The following is a 24,430-nucleotide window of genomic DNA, read 5'->3' as shown; positions in this document are numbered from 1 at the left end:
ATCATCTCTAAATCATTAAGAGTTCTGGGCTGTCGCTTGGCAACTCGCAGCTTCAGCTCCCTCCATAAGTTTTCAATGGGATTAAGGTCTGGTGACTGGCTAGGCCACTCCATGACCCTAATGTGCTTCTTCCTGAGCCACTCCTTTGTTGCCTTGGCTGTATGTTTTGGGTCATTGTCGTGCTGGAAGACCCAGCCACGACCCATTTTTAAGGCCCTGGCGGAGGGAAGGAGGTTGTCACTCAGAATTGTACGGTACATGGCCCCATCCATTCTCCCATTGATGCGGTGAAGTAGTCCTGTGCCCTTAGCAGAGAAACACCCCCAAAACATAACATTTCCACCTCCATGCTTGACAGTGGGGACGGTGTTCTTTGGGTCATAGGCAGCATTTCTCTTCCTCCAAACACGGCGAGTTGAGTTCATGCCAAAGAGCTCAATTTTTGTCTCATCTGACCACAGCACCTTCTCCCAATCACTCTCGGCATCATCCAGGTGTTCACTGGCAAACTTCAGACGGGCCGTCACATGTGCCTTCCGGAGCAGGGGGACCTTGCGGGCACTGCAGGATTGCAATCCGTTATGTCGTAATGTGTTACCAATGGTTTTCATGGTGACAGTGGTCCCAGCTGCCTTGAGATCATTGACAAGTTCCCCCCTTGTAGTTGTAGGCTGATTTCTAACCTTCCTCATGATCAAGGATACCCCACGAGGTGAGATTTTGCGTGGAGCCCCAGATCTTTGTCGATTGACAGTCATTTTGTACTTCTTCCATTTTCTTACTATGGCACCAACAGTTGTCTCCTTCTCGCCCAGCGTCTTACTGATGGTTTTGTAGCCCATTCCAGCCTTGTGCAGGTGTATGATCTTGTCCCTGACATCCTTAGACAGCTCCTTGCTCTTGGCCATTTTGTAGAGGTTAGAGTCTGACTGATTCACTGAGTCTGTGGACAGGTGGCTTTCATACAGGTGACCATTGCCGACAGCTGTCTGTCATGCAGGTAACGAGTTGATTTGGAGCATCTACCTGGTCTGTAGGGGCCAGATCTCTTACTGGTTGGTGGGGGATCAATACTTATTTCCCTCTGCAGAATGCAAATAAATTCATATACTTTCCACAATGTGATTTTCCGGATTTAATTTGTGATGTGCTATCTCTCACTGTTACCAATAACCTACCCTTCAATTATGGGCTGCTCATGTCTTTGTCAGTGGGCACACTTACAAAATCAGCAAGGGATCAAATACTTATTTCCCCCACTGTATATCTCTGCTAAATGTGGACTATAAGATCTATGCGAAGATTTTGAGCTGTAGAATGGAGGTTATTCTTCAATCACTCATACATAGAGATCAAGCTGGTTTTGTAAAACATAGATATGGTGCTGATAACACCAGATTACTGTGTCATCTCATTCACTCCACTGGGTCTATGGATTTCCCTGTTTTATCCGTTTCCTTAGATGCTGAAAAAGCCTATGACCGGGTGGAGTGGAAGTATCTGTTTGGTGTGCTTGAGCATATCAAGTTTCCTGAGCATGATACACCTTTTATACTCACTTCCGAATGCACGAATAGTAGCCAACGGTGAGATTTCTGCCCCATTTGAATTGCATAGAGGTACCAGACAAGGCTGCCCTATTTCTCCCTTACTGTTTAACTTAGCGCTTGAACCCCTTTTGGTAGCTATTCGGAATTCTGATGATATCGCTGGTTTTTCTGTGGGTAGGGAGGTGTTCAAGCTCTCAGCGTATGCTGATGATATAATGTTATATCTTACCAACCCAAAGGCATCTTTGAATGCACTTATTCAGTTAATTTCTCATTTTTCAAAACTGTCCGATTATAAAATTAACTGGGACAAAACTGAGCTAATGCTTTTAAATGATGCCTGTACCCCTTTCATGATACCTGGCTACTCCCTTAAATGGGTAGTCTCCTCTATCAAGTATTTGGGAGTTCTTTTTGATAGAGATATTCACACTACTATTAAAATGAACTCTGATAGAATTTTTCCTAAGGTTGAAAATTCCCTTTTGTCCTGGTCCCTACTCAATTTAACTTGGTGGGGTAGACTTGATTCTATTAAAATGATGGTAGTTCCAAAAATTACATATGCTTTAAGTATGATTCCTCTCCTATTTCCTGCTGCTTTTTACAGAAAGATGGAAAAGTTACTCTCTGGTTTTTTATGGAATTCAAAATCGCCCAGAATTTCCTTAAGAAAGCTGAAACTATCTAAATTGCAGGGTGGAGTGAGACTCCCTGATCTTCTATCCTATCATAAAGTGTTTATTATTCATCAAGGTCTAGAATGGATTGCCCCTGTTAACGCAGGTCTCTCACCTAGATGGATGCTATTGGAGCAATCCATTATAGATCCTTTAATGCATTCTTATTTAGTGGGTATGCAGCTCCCCAAGCGTATTGCCTCTAATCTTATCATCAATACTACCCATAGATTATTGTCCTCTTTTAATAAGTTATTAAACATTCCCTGGTCATCTACTTTATGTACGCCCATATTGAACAACCCCAAGTTTACAATTGGCAGAAAGCAAGTTTCCTTGTCTCATTGGCAACGCATACGTATATGGGATCTTAGCCATTTTGTAGATCTGAATAATCATACTTGGAAACCATTTTCAGTTATGAAGGCTGAATTTTCATTATTAGATACTCAGTTCTATCAATGGCTACAACTTAGTTCTATGCTGAAAAAAAGGCAAATTTCAAATTGATAAGATGCATCATTCCCCTGAGCTTATTGATTTAGTTAAAAGTCTTCAGTCTACAAGGCATGTTGCATCACATGTTTATACTTTCTTTTTAAGTAAATGCCCATTACTTGTATGGGTGTGCGTAGGTGCTGGGAAGAGGATATACAGCAATCTATTTCAGATAAAAGTTGGGAGCAGATATGGAGATCACTGTTTAAATGTTCCAAGTCTGCTGCCATAACACAGCCCCTCTATTTTTTTACGCATAGATCCTTATGGACGCCCCTCAGGTCACATACAATTAACCCTGGCGTTTCCAACTTGTGTTGGTCCTGTCATGCCCAACAAGGTACTATCAAATATCTTATCTTTGAGTGTGTGTGTATTAAAGCATTCTGGAATGACATATGGCTCACTCTGACAGAAGTGTTTCATTTTACTGGTCCCATATTGCATAAATATATATTGCTTAGAGACCAATGTTTTAGACCTAAGTTAAAATCTAATGAATGCATGCTTGTTAATGCCATGTTTACTTTAGCCTTGAAGGTAGTTTTTGCGCACTGGAAAACCTTGAACCAAGCCACACATCAAGACTGGTGGAATCTAGTATTTCAAACTTATAAATATGAAAAATTCCTTGCTAAAAAATCACCTCATTTTATCTTGTGTAAGAAGAAGTGGTATTTGTTGCTGACTTACTTTAAAGATGCATGTTGAGAAGCGTTTTTTTTTCCATTTCTCCTCCCTTCTTTTACGCTTTTTAAAGTATGTACATACTTTTACTGGTTTATATTATGTTGTTCTTCTGTAATTAAATCAATAAAAATACTAAGACTAAAAAAAATTATATTTTAATATTTGTATTACAGTATTTTTTCAGAGCCGTTGTCCTGCTGCAGCTATGGTGAAACGTGGCCATGCTGATGCTAGTCCTGATTGAATTTGTTGTAATTGCTTAAGAGAAGTTACTTGAAGTCCCAATATTTATTAATAAAAAGAATGTGACTGTTTAAGACTGCTTGTACCAAGAAGAGTATTTATTTAAGAGTATGTGCTCTGGGATTGGAAAAGATATTTCTTTGAGGACAAGCAGGCTTTCATATACTCACAAGTGGGTAGACACCGATCCACATTGCCCAGTCCAGCATTTATGCCATAGTAAAAAGTTAGAGCTTTGTGAAGCGTGAGCCGTGCTCCACTGTGCATGCGCAAGTGCCTTCCTGCCCGCCGCATGAATGCGGTCCCCTTAGTTCTTTCCGCGTGAGGAGTAGCTGCATTTTTAATCTCGAGGCTTGCTCCGGGGCGTCGAGGGATTCGGCACATGAGAAGTGTTGTGCCGGGAGGACCGCTCTCCCGCCATATAGGAGGTGCCAATGCAGCTGAGATCCTGCTCCCATATCAGCCCCAGCGGTTCTGCAACCTGCGCCCCAGCCAGCACCTCAGCTTTTCCCGATGTTGGCCCTCGATAAGCGCATCCAGGCCTTGCTGGATGGCCTTATGCAGAGATTTGCATCGGTATTGGGGACAGCAGGCTTCATATAATACTTCATAAAATACTACTATACATCCTAGAATACTTCGGGATTGGTGGAAGTGTACTTAGCTGGATTAAGTGTTTCTTAACCACTAGAACATATCAAGTGAAATCGCACTCGAACGTATCATTTAGGATCACCACTATCACCGATCCTTTTCATCCTTTTCAATGATGATCCCACTAGCCAAATCCCTAGCCAACCAAGACCTCAACCCTTACATCTACGCAGATGATGTCACGATATACATCCCCTACAAACATGACCTAACAGAAATCACTAATGAAATCAAACTCAGCTTAAAAATCATGTACTCATGGGCGGATGAATTTCAATTAAAACTTAATGCAGATAAAACACACTGTCTCATCCTCTCATCCCAATACAACATGAACAAACCCACCTATATAAGCACCCTAGACTACACCCTTCCCGTTTCAGACAGCCTGAAAATTCTCGGAGTTACAATTGACCGAAACCTCACGCTCGAAAGCCAAGCAAAATCTACAACAAAGAAAATGTTCCACTCAATGTGGAAACTCAAAAGAATTAAACCTTTCTTCCTGAGGGAAATATTCTGCAACTTGGTACAATCAATGGTACTAAGCCACCTAGACTACTCTAACAGAATCTACGCGGGATGCAAAGAACTAATCATAAAGAAACTCCAAACTGTTCAAAACACTGCAGCCAGGCTTATATTTAGAAAAAACGAGATTCGAAAATGCCAAACACCTATGAGAAAAACTGTACTGGCTCCCAATCAAAGAACGTATTGCGTTCAAAATCTGCACTCTGGTTCATAAAATCATCTATGGTGATGCCCCAAGATACATGATAGACCTCATTGACCTACCAACTAGAAACACAACAAAATCAACACGGACATACCTAAATCTTCACCACCCAAGTTGCAAAGGACTCAAATACAAATCAACCTGTGTATCCAGCTTCTCCTATATAAGCACTCAACTGTGGAACGCACTACCAAACACCGTGAAAACAACGCAAGACCTATTAAACTTCCGAAAGTCACTAAAAACTTACCTATTCAAAAAGGCATACCTGAATGATCCAACTTAAATGCCTGAGTCCTGCAACACAACAACTCTAATACTCGAAATGGACATAACATAACTCTTCCTTCTTTCTTATCCATAATGTGTCTGTCACACACGACTTCTATCATGATATCACTATGTATTTGTCATACCGGAACTGGCAATCGCCAGCACGGTGCTATGTAAGCCACTTTGAGCCTGCAAATAGGTGGGAAAAGGTGGGATACAAGTGCAACAAATAAATAAATAAATATTCTCACAATCCCCCTTGCTTCCTGAGCTGCTGGATGGCCTTATGCAGCGATGTGCATCGGTATCGGGGGACGGCAGGCTTCATATTCGCACAATCCCGCCCACCTCCCCTTGGAGTTGTCTCCATTATTTCTATTTTTGATTTTTGCTTTAATATTGAACTAAGGGGACCGCGTTCACACGGCAGTTGGGAAAGCACTCGCACATGCGCAGTGGAGCGCGGCTCACACTTCACAAAGCTCTTTTTACTATGGCATAAATGCCAGACTGGGCGACATGGATGGGTGTCTACCCACTTGTGAGAATATGAAGCCTGCTCTCCTCAGAGACTACCTGCTACAGGTAGGTATCTCTGCTTTACTTGGTAGCTTCCGCCTGTGTAAAGTTGAGATTGATTTGATTTGGATGGTTAATTACCATGCCACTGTGCAGTCTAGTGGTATTGGTAACTAACTATACATTGTTACTAATGTTGATAATGAACAGTATATTTGTGTTCATAAGAACATAAAGGGTGCCATACTAGGACAGATTGAAGGTCCATCAAGCCCAGTGTTCTGTTTCCAACAGTGGCCAATCCAGGTTACATGTACCTGGCAAGATCCCAGAACAGTAAAACAGATTTTATGTTGCTTATCCCAGAAATAAGCAATGGATATTCCCAAGTCCATCTTAATAATGGCTTATGGACTTTTAGGAAATTATCCAAACCTTTTTAAAATCCTGCTAAGCTAACTGCTTTTACCACATTCTCTGGCAACAAATTCCAGAATTTAATTACTCATTGAGTGAAAAAATATTTTCTTTGATTAATTTTAATTGTACTGCTTAGTAGCTTCTTTGCACTCCCCCTAGTCCTAGTATTTTTGGAAAGAGTAAACAAGTGATTCACATCTACCTGTTCCACTCCACTCAATATTTTATAGACCTCTATCATATCTCCCCACAGCTTTGTGTTTATATTGGTTGTTAAGGATGGGGCTGTTTTTAGAAACAATCTGAAAAATGTCAATGGCATAACCCATGTTGTTTGATGCCATTTTCCCTTTAAAAACCAGAGTTGAAAAACTTAGGTACAAGAAGCAGGCAAATTACTCTCATTGGACCAAATTCTATATATGGCACCAAAAAAAAATGAGCACTAAATGCTATTCTGTAAATGACAGTCCAATTTGGGCACCATTTATAGAAAAGTGCCTAGCACTGGAATCTGCGCATAATTTTTAGGAAACCTGGTGTAAATCCCCACACCTAAATTAGGTGCAATCTGGCGTATTCTGTAATACTATTAGGCTTATTTTCTAAAGTGATCGCCGGCCATTTCCCGACATAAATCGGGAGATGGCCAGCGATTTCTTAAAAGCGGCGAAATCGGTATAATCGAAAGTGGCGTTTTTGACAGCATCGCCGCTTTCCCGTTGCTTCGCTGGCAAAAGTTCAAGGGGGCGTGTCGGTGGCTTAGCGAAGGCGGGACATGGGCGTGGCTACCAGATGGCCGGCTTTCGCAGATAATGGAAAACAAAAAAGCGGCGTTAAGCAGTATTCTCCGAGGACAAGCAGGCTGCTTGTTCTCACTGATGGGTGACGTCCACGGCAGCCCCTCCAATCGGAATCTTCACTAGGAAAGTCCTTTGCTAGTCCTCGCGCGCTCGCGCGCACTGCGCATGCGCGGCCGTCTTCCCTCCCGAAACCGGCTCGAGCCGGCCAGTCTTCTTTTGTCCGCACTCGGTACGGTCGTGTTTTCGCCGTGTCGAGCCCCGGAAAGTCGACCTCGCGCGTCCTTTTTTCGTTGACGTGTGTTTTCTTCGGAAAATCTTTAAAAAATTGTTGGGAAGTGCTCCGGAAGCCCCCCGGGCTTCGTTTGTCCCTTCCCGTATTTTTCAGTCTTTGCCCCGGTAAGTTTTCTTTCGTCGTCGGGGTAGGCCTCTTTTCGGCCTCGGTCGAGATTTTCTCCCTAAAACGTTTTGGTGCTCAAATTCGTCATTTCGGATTTTGATTTCGCCGGCGTGATTTTTCCGCCCATGACATCGAAGCCTTCCAGCGGCTTCAAGAAGTGCACTCAGTGCGCCTGGGTAATCTCGCTCACTGATAGGCACTCGTCGTGTCTTCAGTGTCTGGGGGCCGAGCACCGTCCTCAGAACTGTAGTCTGTGTTCCCTGTTACAAAGGCGGACTCAGGTAGCGAGATTGGCCCAGTGGAACGTTTTGTTCTCGGGCTCTTCGTCGGCATCGACACCAAGGTCATCGAGTGCATCGACGTCGTCAGCGTCCAGACCTTCATCCTCGGCCGCCAGTGCATCGAGTGCATCGAGGCATCGGCCCTCTGCATCGGTGCCGAGACATCGGATAGCTGCATCGACGTCGGTGGTACCGGGACCTCGTCTGCTGATGTCGTCGGACGGTGGTGCATCGTCAGGAGTGCAGGTGAGGGCTGTCCATTCCCCTGCTGGTGGCGGTGAGCCTTCGGGTGGGTCTCCCCCTACCCTGAGGGCTCCTGTGGTACAGCCCCCCCGAGATCGACCTCCTTCGACCTCGGCCCCGAGGAAGCGACGGCTGGATTCTACGTCCTCCTCGTCGGTGCCGGGGAGCTCCGGTGACATGCTTCGGAAGAAGTCGAAGAAGCATCGACACCGGTCTCCTCCCCGCGTCGGCACCGAGAGCTCTGGGTCGCCGAGGGAGTCGGCACCCAGCAGGCATCGGCACCGAGAGGACCGCTCACCCTCTGTTCAGGTAGGTGTCGATGCGCTCCACTCTGGACAGCCCGGAACAGCCTCCACGCCCGGAACAGGTTCTGACGTCGACGCCTGTATCGACCTCCATGCCTTTCTCTGCAGCCGCTCTGAACGAGAGCCTCCGGGCCGTTCTCCCAGAGATTCTGGGAGAGCTGTTGCGCCCTACCCCTCCGGTACCGGCGGTGCTTGCACCTCCGGTACCGTCGAGCGTGGCGCCGGCTGGCCCATCACCCGGGGTGAGGTCCCCGACGTCGGTACCGCGTGCGGTGCCGACTGCGGCCACCTCCCAGGAAGGCTCCCCGACTACGTCGGCGGAGGGAGCTTCGCCGATGCGGGCGAGGGAGTCTACCTCTCGACGCCCCCATCGTGGACGTGGCTCCACTGAGTCGAGCCGGGCGAGGTTGCAGACACAGGTTCGTGAACTTGTGTCTGACACCGAAGGTGAGGCCTCGTGGGAAGAAGAGGAAGACCCCAGATACAGTGGGGGAAATAAGTATTTGATCCCTTGCTGATTTTGTAAGTTTGCCCACTGACAAAGACATGAGCAGCCCATAATTGAAGGGTAGGTTATTGGTAACAGTGAGAGATAGCACATCACAAATTAAATCCGGAAAATCACATTGTGGAAAGTATATGAATTTATTTGCATTCTGCAGAGGGAAATAAGTATTTAATCCCTCTGGCAAACAAGACCTAATACTTGGTGGCAAAACCCTTGTTGGCAAGCACAGCGGTCAGACGTCTTCTGTAGTTGATGGGTGAGGTTTGCACACGTCAGGAGGAATTTTGGTCCACTCCTCTTTGCAGATCATCTCTAAATCATTAAGAGTTCTGGCTGTCGCTTGGCAACTCGCAGCTTCAGCTCCCTCCATAAGTTTTCAATGGGATTAAGGTCTGGTGACTGGCTAGGCCACTCCATGACCCTAATGTGCTTCTTCCTGAGCCACTCCTTTGTTGCCTTGGCTGTATGTTTTGGGTCATTGTCGTGCTGGAAGACCCAGCCACGACCCATTTTTAAGGCCCTGGCGGAGGGAAGGAGGTTGTCACTCAGAATTGTACGGTACATGGCCCCATCCATTCTCCCATTGATGCGGTGAAGTAGTCCTGTGCCCTTAGCAGAGAAACACCCCCAAAACATAACATTTCCACCTCCATGCTTGACAGTGGGGACGGTGTTCTTTGGGTCATAGGCAGCATTTCTCTTCCTCCAAACACGGCGAGTTGAGTTCATGCCAAAGAGCTCAATTTTTGTCTCATCTGACCACAGCACCTTCTCCCAATCACTCTCGGCATCATCCAGGTGTTCACTGGCAAACTTCAGACGGGCCGTCACATGTGCCTTCCGGAGCAGGGGGACCTTGCGGGCACTGCAGGATTGCAATCCGTTATGTCGTAATGTGTTACCAATGGTTTTCGTGGTGACAGTGGTCCCAGCTGCCTTGAGATCATTGACAAGTTCCCCCCTTGTAGTTGTAGGCTGATTTCTAACCTTCCTCATGATCAAGGATACCCCACGAGGTGAGATTTTGCGTGGAGCCCAGATCTTTGTCGATTGACAGTCATTTTGTACTTCTTCCATTTTCTTACTATGGCACCAACAGTTGTCTCCTTCTCGCCCAGCGTCTTACTGATGGTTTTGTAGCCCATTCCAGCCTTGTGCAGGTGTATGATCTTGTCCCTGACATCCTTAGACAGCTCCTTGCTCTTGGCCATTTTGTAGAGGTTAGAGTCTGACTGATTCACTGAGTCTGTGGACAGGTGTCTTTCATACAGGTGACCATTGCCGACAGCTGTCTGTCATGCAGGTAACGAGTTGATTTGGAGCATCTACCTGGTCTGTAGGGGCCAGATCTCTTACTGGTTGGTGGGGGATCAAATACTTATTTCCCTCTGCAGAATGCAAATAAATTCATATACTTTCCACAATGTGATTTTCCGGATTTAATTTGTGATGTGCTATCTCTCACTGTTACCAATAACCTACCCTTCAATTATGGGCTGCTCATGTCTTTGTCAGTGGGCAAACTTACAAAATCAGCAAGGGATCAAATACTTATTTCCCCCACTGTATTTCTCTGACGAGGAGTCTGAGGGTCTTCCTTCCGATCCCACTCCCTCTCCTGAAAGACAGCTTTCTCCTCCTGAGAGTCTGTCTTTCGCTTCCTTTGTCCGGGAGATGTCTACGGCCATCCCCTTCCCGGTGGTTGTGGAGGACGAGCCCAGGGCTGAAATGTTTGAGCTCCTGGACTTTCCTTCTCCACCTAAGGAAGCGTCCACTGTTCCCTTGCACCATGTCCTAAAAAAGACATTGCTTGCGAACTGGACAAAACCTTTAACTAATCCCCACATCCCCAAGAAGATCGAGTCCCAGTACCGGATCCATGGGGACCCAGATCTGATGCGCACCCAGTTGCCTCATGATTCTGGAGTTGTGGATCTGGCCCTAAAGAAGGCTAAGAGTTCTAGGGAGCATGCTTCGGCGCACCCGGGCAAGGACTCTAGAACCTTAGACTCCTTTGGGAGGAAGGCCTACCATTCTTCTATGCTCGTGGCCAAAATCCAGTCTTACCAGCTCTACACGAGCATACACATGCGGAACAATGTGCGGCAGTTGGCGGGCTTGGTTGATGCTCTCCCCCCTGAGCAAGCCAAGCCTTTTCAGGAGGTGGTCAGGCAGCTGAAGGCGTGCAGAAAATTCCTGGCCAGAGGAGTGTATGACACCTTTGATGTTGCGTCCAGGGCCACTGCTCAAGGTGTGGTGATGCGCAGGCTCTCATGGTTGCGTGCCTCCGACCTGGAGAATAGAATCCAGCAGCGGATTGCGGACTCGCCTTGCTGTGCGGATAACATTTTTGGAGAGAAAGTCGAACAGGTGGTAGAGCAGCTCCACCAGCAGGACACCGCATTCGACAAGTTCTCCCGCCGGCAGCCTTCAGCTTCTACCTCTACAGGTAGACGATTTTTCGGGGGAAGGAAGACTGTTCCCTACTCTTCTGGCAAGCGTAGGTACAATCCTCCTTCTCGACAGCCTGCGGCCCAGGCTAAGCCCCAGCGCGCTCGCTCTCGTCAGCAGCGTGCGACTCAGCAAGGCCCCTCGGCTCCCCAGCAAAGCAAGGGGCGAGCTTTTGACTGGCTCCAGCAGAGCATAGCCGACATCCAAGTGTCCGTAGCCGGGCGACCTGCCAGTCGGAGGGAGGTTGAAAGCTTTTCACCAAAGGTGGCCTCTCATAACCTCCGATCAGTGGGTTCTCCAAATAGTCCGGCAAGGATACACCCTCAATTTGGCCTCAAAACCTCCAAATTGTCCACCGGGAGCTCAGTCTTACAGCTTCCAGCACAAGCAGGTACTTGCAGAGGAACTCTCCGCCCTTCTCAGCGCCAATGCGGTCGAGCCCGTGCCATCCGGGCAAGAAGGGCTGGGATTCTATTCCAGGTACTTCCTTGTGGAAAAGAAAACAGGGGGGATGCGTCCCATCCTAGACCTAAGGGCCCTGAATAAATATCTGGTCAAAGAAAAGTTCAGGATGCTTTCCCTGGGCACCCTACTTCCCATGATTCAGGAAAACGATTGGCTATGCTCTCTGGACTTGAAGGATGCCTACACACACATCCCGATACTGCCAGCTCACAGACAGTATGTGCGATTTCAGCTGGGCACACGTCATTTCCAGTACTGTGTGCTACCCTTTGGGCTCGCCTCTGCGCCCAGGGTGTTCACAAAGTGCTTGGCTGTAGTAGCAGCGGCACTTCACAGGCTGGGGGTGCACGTGTTCCCATATCTCGACGATTGGCTGGTGAAGAACACATCCGAGGCAGGAGCCCTGCAGTCCATGCAGATGACTATTCGCCTCCTGGAGCTACTGGGGTTTGTGATAAATTATCCAAAGTCCCATCTTTTCCCAGTGCAGAGACTCGAATTCATAGGAGCTCTGCTGGATTCTCGGACGGCTCGCGCCTATCTCCCAGAGGCGAGGGCCAACAACTTGTTGTCCCTCGTCTCGCGGGTGCGAGCGTCCCAGCAGATCACAGCTGGGCAGATGTTGAGATTGCTGGGCCACATGGCCTCCACAGTTCATGTGACTCCCATGGCCCGCCTTCATATGAGATCTGCTCAATGGACCCTAGCTTCCCAGTGGTTTCAAGCTGCTGGGGATCTAGAAGACGTGATCCACCTGTCCACGAGTTTTCTCGAATCCCTGTATTGGTGGACGATTTGGTCCAATCTGACTCTGGGACGTCCTTTCCAAATTCCTCAGCCACAAAAAGTGCTGACCACGGATGCGTCTTTCCTGGGATGGGGAGCTCATGTCGATGGGCTTCACACCCAAGGAAGCTGGTCCCTCCAGGAACGCGATCTACAGATCAATCTTCTGGAGTTGCGAGCGATCTGGAACGCTCTGAAGGCTTTCAGAGATCGGCTGTCCCACCAAATTATCCAAATTCAGACAGACAACCAGGTTGCCATGTACTATGTCAACAAGCAGGGGGGCACCGGATCTCGCCCCCTGTGTCAGGAAGCCGTCAGCATGTGGCTCTGAGCTCGCCGTCACGGCATGGTGCTCCAAGCCACATACCTGGCAGGCGTAAACAGCAGTCTGGCCGACAGACTGAGCAGGATTATGCAACCTCACGAGTGGTCGCTCAACTCCCGAGTGGTGCGCCAGATCTTCCAAGCGTGGGGCACCCCCTTGGTGGATCTCTTCGCATCTCGAGCCAACCCAAAGTCCCTCAGTTCTGTTCCAGGCTTCAGGCCCACGGCAGACTAGCACCGGATGCCTTCCTCCTGGATTGGGGGGAGGGGCTGCTGTATGCTTATCCTCCCATTCCTCTGGTGGGGAAGACTTTGTTGAAACTCAAGCAAGACCGAGGCACCATGATTCTGATTGCTCCTTTTTGGCCGCGTCAGATCTGGTTCCCTCTTCTTCTGGAGTTGTCCTCCGAAGAACCGTGGAGATTGGAGTGTTTTCCGACCCTCATCACGCAGGATGAAGGGGCTCTTCTGCATCCCAGCCTCCGGTCCCTGGCTCTCACGGCCTGGATGTTGAGAGCGTAGACTTTGCCTCTTTGGGTCTGTCAGAGGGTGTCTCCCGCATCTTGCTTGCTTCCAGGAAAGATTCCACTAAGAGGAGTTACTTCTTTCTGTGGAGGAGGTTTGCCGTCTGGTGTGACAGCAAGGCCCTAGATCCTCGCTCTTGTCCTACACAGACCCTGCTTGAATACCTTCTGCACTTGTCTGAGTCTGGCCTCAAGACCAACTCTGTAAGGGTTCACCTTAGTGCAATCAGTGCATACCATTACCGTGTGGAAGGTAAGCCGATCTCAGGACAGCCTTTAGTTGTTCGCTTCATGAGAGGTTTGCTTTTGTCAAAGCCCCCTGTCAAGCCTCCTACAGTGTCATGGGATCTCAATGTCGTTCTCACCCAGCTGATGAAACCTCCTTTTGAGCCACTGAACTCCTGCCATCTGAAGTACTTGACCTGGAAGGTCATTTTCTTGGTGGCAGTTACTTCAGCTCGTAGAGTCAGTGAGCTTCAGGCCCTGGTAGCCCAGGCCCCTTACACCAAATTTCATCATAACAGAGTAGTCCTCCGCACTCACCCTAAGTTCTTGCCAAAGGTCGTGTCGGAGTTCCATCTGAACCAGTCAATTGTCTTGCCAACATTCTTTCCCCGTCCTCATTCCTGCCCTGCTGAACGTCAGCTGCACACATTGGACTGCAAGAGAGCATTGGCCTTCTACCTGGAGCGGACACAGCCCCACAGACAGTCCGCCCAATTGTTTGTTTCTTTTGATCCCAATAGGAGGGGAGTGGCTGTAGGGAAACGCACCATATCCAATTGGCTAGCAGATTGCATTTCCTTCACTTACGCCCAGGCGGGGCTGGCTCTTGAGGGTCATGTCACGGCTCATAATGTTAGAGCCATGGCTGCGTCGGTAGCCCACTTGAAGTCAGCCACCATTGAAGAGATTTGCAAAGCTGCGACGTGGTCATCAGTCCACACATTCACATCTCATTACTGCCTGCAGCAGGATACCCGACGCGACAGTCGGTTCGGGCAGTCAGTTCTTCAGAACCTGTTTGGGCTTTAGGATCCAACTCCACCCCCCGAGGGCCCTGTTTGTTCTGTTCCAGGCTGCACTCTCAGTTGGTAAATTTTTTAGGTCAATCTCAGTTATGTCCTCGCCCGTTGCGAGGCCCAATTGACCATGGTTGTTGTTTTTGAGTGAGCCTGGGGGCTAGGGATACCCCATCAGTGAGAACAAGCAGCCTGCTTGTCCTCGGAGAAAGCGAATGCTACATACTTGTAGAAGGTATTCTCCGAGGACAGCAGGCTGATTGTTCTCACAAACCCGCCCACCTCCCCTTTGGAGTTGTGTCTTCCCTTGTATTGTCTTGCTACATACTGGACTGGCCGGCTCGAGCCGGTTTCAGGCGGGAAGACGGCCGCGCATGCGCGGTGCGCGCGAGCGCGTGAGGACTAGCAAAGGACTTTGCTAGTGAAGATTCCGATTGGAGGGGCTGCCGTGGACGTCACCCATCCGTGAGAACAATCAGCCTGCTGTCCTCGGAGAATACCTTCTACAGGTATGTAGCATTCGCTTTTCGCCGGGTTTACTTGGTCCTTTTAGTTTCACGACCAAGCCTCAAAAAGGTGCCCCAACTGACCAGATGACCACCGGAAGGAATTGGGGATGACCTCCCCGTACTCCCCCAGTGATCACCAACCCCCTCCCACCCTAAAAAACACAAATCTAAACATATTTTGCCAGCCTCTATTGCAGCCTCAAATGCTGTACCCACCTCCATGACAGCAGAATGTGTTCTATCCTCTGACAGCCTTTCCCTGGTTGTGATGTGGCTCTCGGGTGAGTGTGACACCTTTTCTGTTAGGTGCACTGCAGAGTCACATCAGCAATGCATTGTGGTGGGTGTAGGGTAGTGGGCTCTACTCCCACGGTGCTTTTCCCCCTGCTAACTGGGTCAGAGTGTGCCCTGTTTTGTTTCCGGTAGTCCATGAGGTAGTGGCCATTTTTGTAAGCCAGTTTTAGATCCCTTTCATGTGTTACCTATGTTAGAGAACTTAGTTATTACCTTGAATGTTGCTGAAAGAGGGCATTGTACACCATTCTGCCAGCTCTGACCTACTGCTAATCTCAGTACCAGGGAGACTCTTTGCCAGTGGGGCACAACCTCTGATCTGCAGTTAACTGTGAGTAAACGTGGTTATTCAAATAAAGGACTTTTTCCAAAGAGATTAGTCTTCAGGTATCAACTGGTGTGCCAAGGTTATACAGCAGCAACAAGTCCTAGAGGCCTACGTGTATGCAAGTCCCTGGAGCACTGTTAGTGGGTACCGCAGTGCACTTAAGGCAGGCGGATCCATGCCCATCCCCCCCTACCTGTAACACTTGTGCTGGTAATGGAAGCCCTCCAAAACCCACTGTACCCACATGTAGTTGCCCCCTTCACCCCTAAGAACTACGGTAGTGTTGTACATTTGTGGGTACTGGGTTGGGGGGGGGGGTTGGGGGGTTCAGCGCCCAAAGTAAGGGAGCTATGCATGTGGGAGCGTTTTCTGAAGTCCACCGCACTGACCCCTAGGGTGCCCAGTTTGTGTCCTGCCATGTGAGGGGGGCCAGTGCACTACAAATGCTGACTCCTCCTACGACCAAATGCCTTGGATGTTGCCGGGTTGGAGATTGCTGGCATTTTTTTCCATTATCGCTGAAAAACAAAACCGGCCATCTCAACCCCGGCGAACCCTTGCATTTGGCCGGGCTAAACTGTATTATTGGAAAAAAGATGGCCGGCCATTTTTTTTGATAATATGGTTCCGGCCAGCTGTAGCGCTGCCACCACAATAGATCACCAGCGAACTATTTGGCCGGCAACGTTCGATTATGCCCCTCCACGTGCAAATCTCTGGACACGTATGACCTGCCCAAGCCCCTCCCATTGCCATGATCCCTTTTTGGATCAGCACATAAGAATTTACATGCACATCTTTTTAGAATAGTGCTTAGGAAGATGCCAATTAGTGCTGATAATTGATTACCACCCAATTATTGGCACTAATTTGTTTGTTACTCAATTAAATTGTGCACGTAAATTGGGCACATGTCCAAATTTGCACACACAATTTTATGTGCCATATATAAAATCCGTGGAATGTGACTTGTCTCTTTTTTTTTCTAGATCTGATTGAGGCTGCGCCCTGCCCACACTGCCCAGTGATATATACCCCTCCAGTAGTACTACTGAGGAGTAGGCAGAGCCAGATCTAGAGGGAAGCAGCCAGAGTATAACTACAAATAATATACTCAGTGGGAGTGCTTGTGGAAAGGGATAGATCTACTGGAACTGTTTAACAGTGCTGCTCCAGTAACAAAATTCTTTGCACAAGAGGAGGCCAGCGTACACCCAGTGTGACGTCTTTTTCTTTCTAGTTCAGCTTCAGGCAGTGCCCTGCTGTCAGTGTCCAATGGTATATGCTACCCCAGTAGTATTACTGAGGGGTAGGCAGTGCCAGATATAGAAGGCAATAGGCAGAATAGAAGTACACTCAGACCACCAGGTTTAGGGGGTTTGATTGCGGCCCACTGGACCACCAGGGCTTTTGTGGTGGGGGGTGCAAGGGGGGTTAGGGGGGCTGGAGACCCATCGGATCTGCAGCTCCCTCCAAACTTGTGTCAGGGGGTGTCAGTGGGACTGAAGGTCCACTGGACCTCCAGCCCCCATGTCACTGGCTAGGGGGGTCGGGGTTTTGCTTCTGCAGGGAGGGGTTGTATTGGGGGGAATGGGGGTCCTGCTAGCATGCAAATGCATGCTGCACAGAGCTCACCATTCCTCCCCAATGGTCTGCTAACCTTAACACCAGCTCCGAGCTGGTGTAGGGTTTGCCATTGACAGAGCGCCAATGTTTGGTGTGCTGCTCGTTGATCATTGGGGAGGAATAAGTTTAGCATGCATTTGCATGCTACTTGTGCTAAGAGCCCTGTTTAGCATGCATTTCCATGCTAGTTGCGTTCAGTGCTCGGGGGCTCTGATCATAGGGCGGTAGGATACGCAGGTGCTAGTATGGTGCTAATAGCCTCTAGTGCCCGCGTTTGTTTCTGATCATCTGCCCATCAGTGGGAGTGCAGATGGAAAGGGAGAAGTCTACTAGAGCTGTTTATGCCACTCAAGACAACCCGTGGCAGTCTTTCTTCTTTACATAAGAAGCAGGCACAGTACTCTTTGTGATTTGTTTCTTTCTAGTTCAGCTTGAGGCATAGGCAGTGCCCAGTGGTGTGTGCCACCCTAGTATTATTGAGGGGCAGGCAGAGCCAGATATAAAAGGCAGAAGGCGCAGTACTAGTACACTCAGTGGGGGCGTAAAGGGGGAAAGACACAGATAGTCAGTGTTGTTCTTAGTACTACATCAAAGTATTTAAGTAAAAGTAAAAATAAATGCATGTTTTAAAACTTAAGTGAAAGTAAAAAAGTTATTGCCTAATGTATTTTTGAGTGAAAGTAAAAGTACTGTAACTATAATGAATGCAACTACTGTTAACATTGTTATCCCAACATTTTTTTTATTTATGCTTTTCAGAAAATTTACAAGAAAATAAGCAAGCCAACGCTTGACACAGAAAAGGTATATATCAATACAAGTAATATAATAAGAAACAAATTTAAGGCAAAACAAATATTGATACCAGGAAACCACAATAAGGAGACTCCAAGACAACACAGGAGAGCTAAAAGGAAACAGAGCCCCTCAAGTCAGGAAATAACTAAGGAAAATGGAAGATACATTCTTTTATTAACTATAGTGAGTACAATAGGTTAGGACAAGGCAAGTATAGAAGCAAAAACTTTACAATCTAGAAGTTTATCTAAGTGTAATAGATCAAAGAAAATGTAAGTACTATCCTGATATTTCACAATACATTTACAAGAAAATTGCAGGAAATACATTATACATGCACTTGGCCAAAATGACCTTACATATGGACTGTTCAACTCTAGGTAAGTCAGGAAACACAATTACAAAAAAATCTGTTGATTATAGTGTAAATACAGTTGAAGAATTCAATTTCTAATAGATTCGGGGACAAAAGTCACAATTAAGGTAGTGTCCCCAGTATAACCAATAGCAACATAAAAAGTTCATGAAGGAATAGAATCTTTAAATATTTGACAAACTTCCACAAAATATTTCATAATCATGTCAATGGAAAGACACCAAATAGTAGAGATAACCAATGTCTAATTGTCAAAAAAGATGTGCATGCCAAAGTCCTAGGCACAGTCTTTATTTAAACCAATGCTACTGAATTCCTATGCGGGACTCGACCAGGACTGTGCTTCATCATTCCTGCCTGCATCAGGAGTCCAAGCAAGTCTGTGACATCTACAATTGAATCACAAGTCATCCTACTTCAGGAAGAAATCTAGGACAAAAAGTATACGGTCAGAATGTAAAATCACACAATGAGCTAGTGTAAATCAAAAGTAACGGCAGAAAGCATGGATGACTTAGGAAAGTTAATTAGTTGCTTCCAACCTCTGATGAACCAAGTTTTTATCCTTAATCAGTTCAATCTGATACTTCTGCATTTCTTCATAGTTTCCAGCTTGACTTGATAAATAGTCAAACACTCAGCCTGTTGGATAACCTGGGTTTCCAGGGAGCCTTCCACAGTTTTATCGAGTTAGTACTGAATGTTTTTGCCTGCCAAACTTCATCCAGTGTTATTTCCTCTGTTGTCTTCTTCCTCCTCCAAGATGGCAAACTCTCAGCACCCAAAGTAGATACTTCGACTCCAGGAACAACACTTGGCATTGGTGAGGACCTGCCCACATTGGGGACTGCCACTGTGACTTCCACCACAACAGCTCTGGATTGACTCACTGAGGACAACCCTAAATGGGGGGGAGGGGGGAGGAATCTTGCATAATTCAGGGCTAAGCAACATCTCACAGTTGCCATGACCAGTGTCTCCTCCATTCTGCTGACAGTCCCGGATTTGGTACAAACCAGCTTCTGGCACTGAAATCACAAACTTCTCTATGGAAGCCTGAACCATAACAGGAGCTTCAGCAAGTTAACTCTTTGCCAGGTAAGGAAGTGTCTTGCCGTCTGCTTCTTCATTAATGCAAGTACTGTAGAACTCATGACACAGCTTCTGAGCTCCCTATGCCATCTTGGCTCCTCATTTTTATCCCCAAAAACATTTTAGAGCAAACAGCATCAACTCAATGTTCACTATGCTGATGGGCCAATCGAATAAGTCTCTCAACAGGCAGATATACAGAGTTTCATCGTGTCTGGTTTGGTTTCTTGAGGTCCAGTCTAAATAGAAACATGGAAACATGATGGCAGATAAAGGCCATATGACCCCTCCAGTCTGCCCATCCTCTGTAACCCCTAATTCTTCCTGTTCCTAAGCGATTCCACATGCTTATCCCATGCCTTTTTAAATTCTGGAACAGTCCTCGACTCCACCACCTCCACCGGGAGGCCATTCCACGCCTCCACCACCCTTTCTGTGAAATAATACTTCCTTAGGTTACTCCTAAGCCTATTCCCTCTTAACTTTGTGGTATGCCCCCTCATTCTAGAGCTCTCCTTCATTTGAAAAAGGCTCTCTTCCTGTACATAAATGCCCTTGAGATATTTAAACATTTCTATCATGTCTCCTCTCTCCCTCCTCTCTTCCAGCATATACATGTTGAGGTTCATAAGCCTGTCCCTATAATTTTTGCATTCAAGACCGCTTACTAATTTAGTAGCCGCCCTCTGGACTGACTCCATCCTGTTTATATCTTTCTGTAGGTGCGGTCTCCAGAACTGCACACAGTACTCCAAATGAGGCCTCACCAGAGCTTATACAACGACATTATCACCTCCTTTTTCCTGCTTGTCATGCCTCTCTTTGTGCACCCAAGCATCCTTCTGGCTTTGGCCGTCACATTTTCTACCTGTTTGAAAGCTTTAAGGTCGTCAGACACAATCACCCCCAAGTCCCGCTCTTCCTTCGCACACTGATGCACTACACCCCCTATACTGTACCGTTCCCTCGGATTTTTGTGACCCAAGTGCATGACCCTGCATTTTTGGGGATTAAACCTTAGTTGCCAAATATTGGTCCATTCCTCTAGCTTCGCTAGGTCCTTCCTCATGTCATTCGCACCCTCCAGGGTGTCCACCCTGTTGCAGAGTTTAGTATTCGCAAAGAGACAAACCTTACCAGACAGCCCCTCCGCAATATCACTCACAAAGGTGTTAAAAAGAGCCGGCCCTAGGACCGATCCCTGCGGTACTCCACTGACGACCTCATTTTCCTCAGAGCAAGCTCCATTAACCACCACCCTCTGTCTCCTACCATTCAACCAATTTTTTCCAGTTACTCTAGGTCCCGCACCGAGGGCACTCAATTTATTTATCAGTCGCCTATGCGGAACTGTGTCAAAGGCTTTGCTGAAATCCAAGTATACCACATCAAGCGCCCCTCCCACATCCAACTGTTTGGTCACTCAGTCGAAGAAGACAGTCAGATTCGTCTGACACAACCTGCCACTAGTGAAGCCATGCTGCCTCAGGTCTCGCATTCCATGTAGTCCAAGAAATGTTACAATCCTCCTTTTTAGAAGCGTTTCCATTAGCTTACTCACCACCGAGGTCAGACTGACAGGTCTGTAATTCCCAACCTCTTCCTTACTTCCACTCTTGTGCAAAGGAACCACATCCGCCCTTCTCCAGTTCACAGGGACCCTCCAGTTTCTAAGGAGGCATTGAAGAGATCCGTCAGCAGAGCCGACAGAACTTCTCCAAGTTCCTTAAGCACCCTCGGGTGTATCCCAATCAATTACTTTATTGGCAGCCAATGGAGATCTTCTATATTTATTCTCAAGTCCTTGGTATTTCACATGTTCAGTATAAGAAATTTTCTTGTGGATCAAATAACTTTTATTATTGTTGGCATAAGTAATAAACACAAGGTTTAAGGTATGGCAGGAACATTGTAGATGGCAAAGAAGCTTGTAGACATGATTTCCACTAGAGTAGAAAGTTCTGCAGACATTCAGTGTCTCAACTTCTTTATAGTTTATTAAAACTTACTATACTGCCCAAGCTAACTTGCAGATCTGGGTGGTTTACAGACTAAAATAACAAAAATTGTAAGAGGGGGATAGGAAGTACAATATTTGATAGGAAAGGATTTAACACCCAGCAGCAGAACAATCAACCCACAACAGAAAAGCAAACAGAGATAAGGTCAGACGGAAAAAGGTAACTGGGGAGGGGGAGGGATAGGGGATTTTGGAAGAGGACAAGGGAGAAGGGAACAGACAGTGAAAAATGAAACAATTTGCTCTCAACCCTTTTAACCTTCCAAGTTGATGCTTGTTTGAATAACTATGGCCCCCATTTACTAAGGCGCGCTTACGCTTTTAGCGTGCACTAAAATTGTGGGCGCGCTAAATGTTAGAGACGCCAATGCATTTCTATGGGTATATCTAATGTTTAGCGCGCCCACAATTTTAGCTTGTGCTAAAAACGTGAGTGCGCCTTAGTGAAAGGGGGCCTACATTTTTAGAGTTGTCTTCAAATTTTTGAGAGGTAATTCTGAGCATACAGTAAGTGGGAGAGAATTCCAATAAAAAGGTGGTGCGAAAATGTGCGGTGATGGGTGGGTTCTAGCTGGGCTGCTTTGGAAGAACTAGACAATGATCATATTCCCCTGTATGGAGCAGAAGTACTACCTACCTTTGGAAAGGGAGAGAAAAGATTGCGAAGTACTGAAAATTTCAATACCTGGCTCAAAGCTTGGTATCACAAAGAAGATTTTAGGTACATAGGAGGATGGGGCAATAAATGGAAAAACAAAAGACTATATTGTAATGATGGGCTGCATCTCACTGTGACAGGAAAAAAAAATCCTTAGGGAGAAATTTAGACAATATGTTTCTAGGCATTTAAACACAAATGCTCACAGTCTCAGCAATAAAGTTCATGACCTACAAGCCCTGATGTTAGAGGCAGACTTAGACAGTGTTGCAATCATGGAGACATGGCTCAATGATTCCTATGAATGGGATGCAAATATACCAGGCTATAATCTATTTAGGAAGGATAGAGATGGTCATAAAGATGGAGGAGTAGCTCTGTATGTGAGAAATGATATCGAAACAACTGAAATGACAGGGGCCTGGGGAAAGGTAGAAGCGATATGGATCACCTTAAAAGAGATGATGGAACCTCTGTCCACATGGGTGTTGTCTACAGACCTCCGACACAATCAGAGAAACTAGATAAAGATCTGGTCACAGATATCCAAAAGTTGGGAAAGAAAAGAGAGGTGCTGTTGCTGGGAGATTTCAATCTACCAGATGAGGATTAGAAAGTTCTATCTGTGGAATCGGAAAGAAGTAGAGAGATCATGGGTGCTTTTCAAAGTGCTCTACTCAGACAAATGGTGCTGGATCTGGTGCTCACAAATGGGGAAAATGTGTCAAATGTCCGAGTGGGTGCCCACCTGGGCAGCAGTGACCATCAAACAGTTTGTTTTGATATAACAGCTTTAGTGGAGGTCAGCCACTCAAAACTCAGTCCTGGATTTCAAGCATGCTGACTTTAGTAAAATAGGGGAATATCTGAGAAAGGAGCTGATGGGTTGGGAGGACATATGAGAAGTGGAAGGGCAGTGGTCCGGGCTGAAAGAAGCTATAAATATGGCTGCAAATTTTATGTAAGGAGAGTAAATAAAAGCAAGAGAAAAAGGAAACCGATATGGTTCTCCAAGCAAGTGGCTGAGAAAATAAAGGCTAAAGAGTTGGCATTCATGAAATACAGAAAAACTCAAGAAGAAGAATAGAGAGAGGAGTACCGTATGAAACTGAAAGAAGCCAAGACAGAGCTATATGTCTGGCGAAAGCACAAGCAGAAGAGCAAACAGCTAGAAATGTAAGGAGGGGCGACAAAACTTTCTTCAGGTATATTAGTGAAAGGAGGAAGACTAAAAATGGAATTGTGAGATTGAAAGATGATGTGAACTGCTATGTGGATAATGATGAAGAAAAAGCAAATGTGCTAAACAAATACTTCTGTTCTGTCTTCACTGAAGAAAATCCTGGAGAAGGACCACGATTGACTGGCAAAAGTACATATGAGAATGGAGCGGATACAGCACTATTCACAGAAGAGAGTGTTTATGAACAACTTGAAAATCTAAAGGTTGACAAAGCCTTGGGACCAGACTAGATCCATCCCAGGGTATTGAAGGAGCTCAGACAGGTTCTGGCAGGTCCTCTTAAAGACTTGTTTCCGTGGGATTGGAGAACAGCGGATGTGGTTCCTCGTCACAAAAGTGGTGATTGGAAAGAAGCTGGAAACTACAAGCTGGTAAGCCTCACTTCGGTTATTGGAAAAGTAATGGAAGCGATGCTGATGGAAAGGATAGTGAATTTCCTGCAATTCAATAAGTTGCAAGATCCGAGACAACATGGTTTTAACAAAGATAAATCGTGCCAAACAAATCTCATTGAATTCTTTGACTGGGTGACCAGAGAACTGAATCAAGGATGTGCGATAGATGTAATCTACTTAGATTTCAGCAAAGCCTTTGACACGGTTCCTCACAGGAGGCTCCTGAATAAACTTGACAGGCTGAAGATAGGACCCAACGTGGTGAACTGGATTAGGAACTGGTTGACGGGCAGATGCCAGAGGGTGGTGGTTAATGGAATTCACTCAGATGAGGGAAAGGTGAGTAGTGGAGTGCCTCAGGGATCGGTGCTGGGGCCGATTCTGTTCAATATATTTGTGAGTGACATTGCCGAAGGGTTAGAAGGTAAAGTTTGCCTTTAAAAGTTTGCCTTTTTGCGGATGATACCAAGATTTGTAACAGGGTGGACACCCCGGAGGGAGTGGAAAACATGAAAAAGGATCTACAGAAGCTATAAGAATGGTCTATTCCTCAGCGACCCTCCAGACCGGTCAAGACGCGTGGGTTATGTCCTCCTACCAGCAGAGGGAGACTGAGAAAACACTAAGCTTTTGAAGCCTGTATATATAACCTGTGCAGAACCTCCACTAGCCAGTATTTTCTCAGTCTCAGCAGAGGTAGCAGTTGACAGCCT

General features: G+C 46.7%; 1 protein-coding gene across 1 annotated transcript in view; it reads left to right on the top strand.

The window, feature by feature from the left end:
- Nucleotides 1-24,430, top strand: part of LOC115461366 (membrane-spanning 4-domains subfamily A member 15-like) — a 93,683-nt gene that overhangs the window by 52,284 nt on the left and 16,969 nt on the right. Inside the window, exon 6 of the mRNA XM_030191124.1 lies at nucleotides 17,895-17,939. Coding sequence (XP_030046984.1) covers nucleotides 17,895-17,939 — 45 coding nt within the window. The remainder of the gene's footprint in view (nucleotides 1-17,894; nucleotides 17,940-24,430) is intronic.

The sequence above is a fragment of the Microcaecilia unicolor genome, chromosome 1 (assembly GCF_901765095.1).
Source record: "Microcaecilia unicolor chromosome 1, aMicUni1.1, whole genome shotgun sequence".
Classification (NCBI taxonomy): Eukaryota; Metazoa; Chordata; class Amphibia; order Gymnophiona; family Siphonopidae; genus Microcaecilia; species Microcaecilia unicolor.
The sequence above is the reverse complement of the archived record's forward strand: the minus strand, read 5'-3'. Positions and strand labels throughout refer to the sequence as shown.